Source organism: Haliotis rufescens, unplaced genomic scaffold, assembly GCF_023055435.1.
Source record: "Haliotis rufescens isolate VD_foot unplaced genomic scaffold, xgHalRufe1.0.p SCAF_14, whole genome shotgun sequence".
Lineage (NCBI taxonomy): Eukaryota > Metazoa > Mollusca > Gastropoda > Lepetellida > Haliotidae > Haliotis > Haliotis rufescens.
This window is the reverse complement of record NW_025963824.1, coordinates 15,914,523-15,920,512: the sequence shown is the minus strand read 5'-3', so window position 1 is coordinate 15,920,512 and position 5,990 is coordinate 15,914,523. Positions and strand designations below refer to the sequence as shown.

At 41.1% G+C, this 5,990-nt stretch overlaps 1 protein-coding gene across 1 annotated transcript; it reads left to right on the top strand.

Annotated features, from left to right (window-relative positions):
- Positions 1-2,367: 2,367 nt before the first annotated feature.
- LOC124122825 (perlucin-like) lies at positions 2,368-5,787 on the top strand. The gene is made up of 3 exons (XM_048395064.1): positions 2,368-2,550; positions 3,979-4,072; positions 5,495-5,787. The coding sequence occupies exons 1-3, from the start codon at positions 2,407-2,409 to the stop codon at positions 5,722-5,724; spliced, it is 468 nt and encodes a 155-aa protein (XP_048251021.1). The 5' UTR covers positions 2,368-2,406; the 3' UTR covers positions 5,725-5,787.
- The last annotated feature ends 203 nt before the right edge of the window (positions 5,788-5,990 follow it).

Here is a 5,990-nt window from a genome sequence, read left to right as displayed (position 1 = left end):
TATTTACAAAATTGTTTAGGCTTTGGATATCTCATCAATACAAAGAATAAAGCGACAAAACCCTTTCCGTATATAATAGAATCTAATAGAGTCGACAGTACGATTCGGACCAAATCATGAGCATGTGTTTTTGAATCACTATCAAATAGTGATGATACCAGGTGTTGGCGAAAAGGTGAGTCTGCATCTGTCACCAACACATGCAAAGGCAAATCAATTGTTCACCGAACAAAACACGAGAACATATGGTAGAAGACAAAATAGGGAATTGTATTGGACATCATTTTTGTTACTGATGTGTCAAATTTGGTAATGTCCTCCACATGGCTATCATAAATCCTTTTGAAAGCTTTACTGAGGCCTTGAATGTTTGTTATCAAACACCTTCTGTGCAAAAGTCGTATCGAACTCTTTGAAATCTTGGTAGAGAGATTATGCTCGATTGTATCTCAAACTTTGTGAAATGTAAACACCAAAGGCTGGAGCTGCTGGAATATTGCTCCACATTAAAGGAAAGTTGACTGTTGAAAAGTTGAAGCCATCCCTCTTGTCATACAGTATTGTGGAGAGTGTTTTGTCACGCTGAATCTTTATTCATAGATCTAAATGTGAAACATATGAGGCGGTCTCACTGGTCGCCTATATTATTTCTAGTTCAGGAGAGTAAATCGGTGGAAGGGATTGGCTATTTGATTGTTATTGAACGATATCAGATCATCGATTTAAAAAAAAGCTTACGTTAAACTTCCTGACCAAATTACCTTCTTTTGACTTTGCCAACCCAAGCAGTAATTCCGATTCATATGCATGACGAAACAGGTCCTCAAGACGGGGAGTATAATTGGCACCCATGGGGATGCCTACTTCTTGCCTTAATGTCTCATCCCAAAATTTCACATATTGTTTTCTCAGTAAACTTCAGATGACACTTGCTTTCACAAATTGTCCTGAACCTATGAATATAGATACATGTACTTAACTGTTTCTGTGGTCACAACGTGTTGTAACAAAAGCCCCTAGGATCAAGGAATGAAGTATTTCCTTAAGTCTTTCATAAGGGATAGTGGTGTACATAGTTGAAAAATCAGATGTTTTGACAGAATGGAGCTTTTCTGAGATTGCAAAACAGTCAAGAAAATCCTTTGAGTTTTTGAGAATCTACATGTACTAATTCCTCTTGTCTCAAATACTTTCTGTGAATATAAAGAAAGTCCTTCCTCGATAGTATTGGGGATTATGGTTAGTAGTCGAGACAAGGATTTGTTGGTACATTTGCTGCACCCAGCATTATATCTCTCTTTGTACCGTTTTTTTATGGAGCCTTGGAATCCAGTAGAAAGGAGGAATGGTCATGTCTTCAGGTTTTAAGTCAAAAGTCGATAGTACTGATGCATGGTTATGGCAGATTTCTCCGTCAGTCAAAATACTGGCCTTATATGTGGCAGTATTTGATATGTCATACATAGATCAAACAATTAATGTAGCGATGTTTACATATAATGGCTATGTTATTTGAGGTCATACACATTCAACATCAACTGTTTAACATCTGCTGAGTAGCGCATCTTGTCATTGAATGAACACGGTCGCTGTGTAGCACGTGCAGACCGTGCTTGCGCTGTTCCTTCCACGGTTTGTCCCCCTACGTGTCATGTACACATTTCTATACAAAATTACATGATAGTTTCTTAGAGAACTTCATCCGTCATGGGTCTTAAAATAAACAAAATTCAGATTTTGTTGGGTACAGGGTATTCATGGTCAAGTACCGTATTGAAGTTTCATACACTTTTCTGGATTTCGAGTTATTTTGCAATTCATCGTTCTCATTTGGAGTCAAACGGACTGTACACACTATTCACTTAGGGCAGCCATACTTTGGATGACAAAGCATATACAAGGTTGTATAGCGGGACCTTTTTGGCAGTGGTAGTATTATTACTTTACTTCTTATTGATGAAGATGCAAGGTTAGAATAGGTATGAGAGACGGGCAATGTTTCCAATAAGCATCGGGCTATGTTCTAATACCACGGACACCAGATAAAATAAAATATGTTTTTTCCATAGCCTATTCGGTGTTAGTTTACAATTGTTACAACATGTTGCAGGGATCACACCAAGACGAAAACATGAACGAAAACGATACACTATGAAATCGTGTGCTCGGGTGTGATCACATTCTGCTTGCAACTGACACGTGTCAAGGTCTCGTTAAGTTCGTTACGCAGTTGTGTCACCAGGTGTTGGTATATGATTATTTCATTCACGCCACCCTTGAACACCATATGATGTATCCCGGATCACGTTCCCTCCAGGAATATAAAGGCTGAATTACTTTGTACCTTCCACACACAGCGCGGCTAGACCGACCCGCGGGAGAAACGTCACTCTGTTACGTGAAACAATGAGACACGGAACAGCATATGTGTTACTGTGCACATTTGTATCAGTTGTTGCAGTTAGCTCTCCATGTCCACCGGGATTTGTGGAGCACAAGAAGTCGTGCTATTGGTTCTCCAAGATAAAGGCGAATTTTGCTGAAGCAAGGGTAAGCTTTATGTGGCAGGTAATTTCCTAGACTTTCTTACCAATTCATTTTAATACTGTAACATATGTCTACATACTTTCCCTTTCCTTCGGCGAAGGAAGCTTAGGTTTTGAACTCGTAAGGTCACATTCTGAACAGTTTACTCAGTAAACATTACTTCGAGTATTAAGGCGCAACTCCTGGTAATAATGCAGCCCAATGGTAATGGGGATCCATTAATGCTGTATGAAGCAAGGGTAAGGTTTTGTCTTCAGTGTCAGGTAATTTCCTTGACTTTCCAACCGATTCGTTTTATTCTATGGCTACATACTTGCCCCTCCATTTGCTGAAGCAAGGGTATTTTTTCACTTATAACTCTCGTCTGACATTAACACATTTGAAAAATCGAGGTACAGCATTTGGTCATACTGGGCCATGTAATTGGGGATGCTTTTAGGTTTTCTCTGAATTTGACAGTCGCCACTGACCTTTGTGTTTGAACCCGTGCGGTGCTAGGACATCCATGGGATAAGATATCATGTAGATCTCATGTATAATCATGGACATTTTTGTGACGTATTGACGTCTGGACTGGGCACATGAATATATTACGTCACAAGCTAGGTGATAAGTCAGTCGGAGAGTGACTCACAAACTTGCTTTTAGGACAGTGGCGTAACTACCATAAAGACTAATAGACATTCGTCTAAATAAAGATTATTAGGTATTTTTCGAAAGCACAAAATTAATTTTGTCCGCCAGCTAGAGTAATTGGCCTTCAGCAAAGGTAAGCTAATATAGCCTACTGCATTGTCATAACGTTTCAGAGTGCAGCCAGTACAAAAGTTTACGGCTCGTCAAGTTCCGGGGTAGAATAGGTCTTCAGCAACCCATGCTTGCCGTAAAAGGCGACTATGCTTGTCGTAAGGGGCGAGTAACGGGATCGGGTGGTCAGGCTCGCTGACTTGGTTGATGCATGTCATTGATCCCGATTGCGTGGATCGATGCCAATGATGTCAATCACTGGATTGTCTGGTCCAGACTTGATTAACTACAGACTGCCGCCAATAGCTGGAATATTGCCTTTTACGGCAAGCATTGGGCTGTTGAAGACTTGTTCTAACCCGGATCTTCACGGGTCAACAATGATTAGAGGACGGATGGTCAAAGTAAACTCGCTTCACTCAATCACCAGTTGCAGTGAAAAGGGCCGAATGGCATCGTCGTATTCATTGACACTAGTTTATAGAGAGAGAGATAAACTTAGTTGAGATTACCGATTCTGAAAATTGTACTTTTAACAAAACCTTTATCTGCACATTCCATTCATTTATGTTTACATATTAGTAAATGTTCCCGATTGTCGTTATTCCATTAGCGATCTACTTCCAAATAGTGAACGCCTGTTCCAAGTAGTTACATTTTTAAATGTTAATGTTATACTTACAGTCATACTGTCAGTACTTTGGAAGTCACCTCGCTAGAGTGACCAGCAGAGATGAAGATGACTTTGTCAGGGGTCATGCGACCATCCATGGAAAAGGTGAGCAGGAACAACATTCATATTCAAAAGTAAAAGCATCTACATTGTATCTTACTCTGTACTCTGTAGTCCCAAATCTTCAACATGGCGCGTTGGAGGTTAGATGAAGTGACATGTGGCGAATAACAGGTATAATTAAAACAGCAATGCCATGCAAAACTGTTGATTGTCAGCTCAATTACCTCAGGTAGGTTATACACAGATTGGCAAAGAAACATCTTCAAACTAATCAGGTAAAGAACTTGTGTGACGTCAGCGCAAGAAAACCGCCAACTTCTTTGCCTGGATAGATGACAACCCGCTGTCACAAGGACCTTTCTGAAGGAGAACCGGTTGTCCCACAGAGAAGAGTCATCACGGACATTGAGAAATCTACTCCAATTAGTTGTTTTGATCTCTGTGTGTGCGTGCGTGCGTGCGTGCGTGCGTGCGTGCGTGCGTGCGTGCGTGTCTGCGTAGTTTGGGTGGGGTGGTGTTCATGCGTCCTACGCTATATGATCGTCATTGCAGGGACCGATTAATATGGTGTTTGGCGAGACGTGGCTAGAACATGCAGAGATTGATGACAGCAGCTTCTGACCCTTTCTTTGGAGATGATCATGAACTGGGGTTTCCCGTCGCTTGGCTGCAACATAGTCGTTGTACCGAAACATCTAGTGGCAGGTTCATGCGTCCTATCCTGGCTCCGAACGTTGTGCAACATTATTTATATCCACCCTGTGACTAATAGACCTGCCCACAAGGACGACAATACGAGATCCCACTGTTTTCGAGTTTCTACGGCAGGACACCATCACGACCATCTCTTGTTCTGCCATGAGCCAAGATCAAATCTGGCACAAACAGGGCCACGAGGTGTCAATAGCCAATCTACAGGAACTGACACTAGCATTGCACTGTTGATAGCAAAACCTACCCCCCGAGAATAAATCAGATGACTCACCGGATACAAGAGAAGGAGGAGTAGTGGCTTTACACGTTATTGACAATCTCGTAACAGGAAGTCAACAACGAACCAGTCACAACTGTCAAGGGCGCCCTCCATAATGAAGTTCACGTACCACATTTGCCAATAATACACACAATGAAATATCCAGCAATATTATGAATACTAATTTCTTAAATGCAAAGATTGCTAAATTGTCAACTAAGGATTACTCTTTAAAGAAAGAACACGTGGTTTCTATACCACAGATTTAAGGCCAGGGCACATACTCTTAAACCTCATGGCACAATTAGCATGTGCGCGGTACTAATTTCCAGGTGTTATATATCAATATTGTAACAGTTACATATCATTTTTGCCTTATATCTCAGGAAATGTTTATGCCGTCACGACACAGCATGCCTGTGCACTCCTAACGTTACTGAGATCAGAAATGTTTGAATATGAATCCATTTCCATCTTCTCCTTCATTGCAGCTGCTACCTACTGGCTTGGTGCTACTGACCTGAACGTAGAAGGAACATGGCTCTGGGAGGGCCAACAGGCCATGGATTACAGCAACTGGAGTACAGGCCAACCTGATAATTATGGAGGGGGGGAACACTGTCTGGATATCAAACAGAGTTATGGAAATTATCTGTGGAATGATGCACCCTGTACTAGCCATGCTGCTAACTTCATTTGTGAGAAGGGAGTCAAGGCTTAGCTACCATCTCTGCCACAGTCAATGAAGTAACAATTTTGAAAACTGAATAAAGTTAACGAATTGAAGATTTGTTTTTGTCGTCTGATTCCTTTGAGCAGTTTTAACGTAAGTGTCTTTGTTATAATAATGCTTTTAAACCTTTGACGGTTATCTTCATTTCATAATGATGAAGCTGACTAAGTCACACACATTTTACCATATCACACGATTGAATATCTATCAAATGCCGTAGCTTCCTTGAGATTATGGTGGTGGATAGGCCTCCA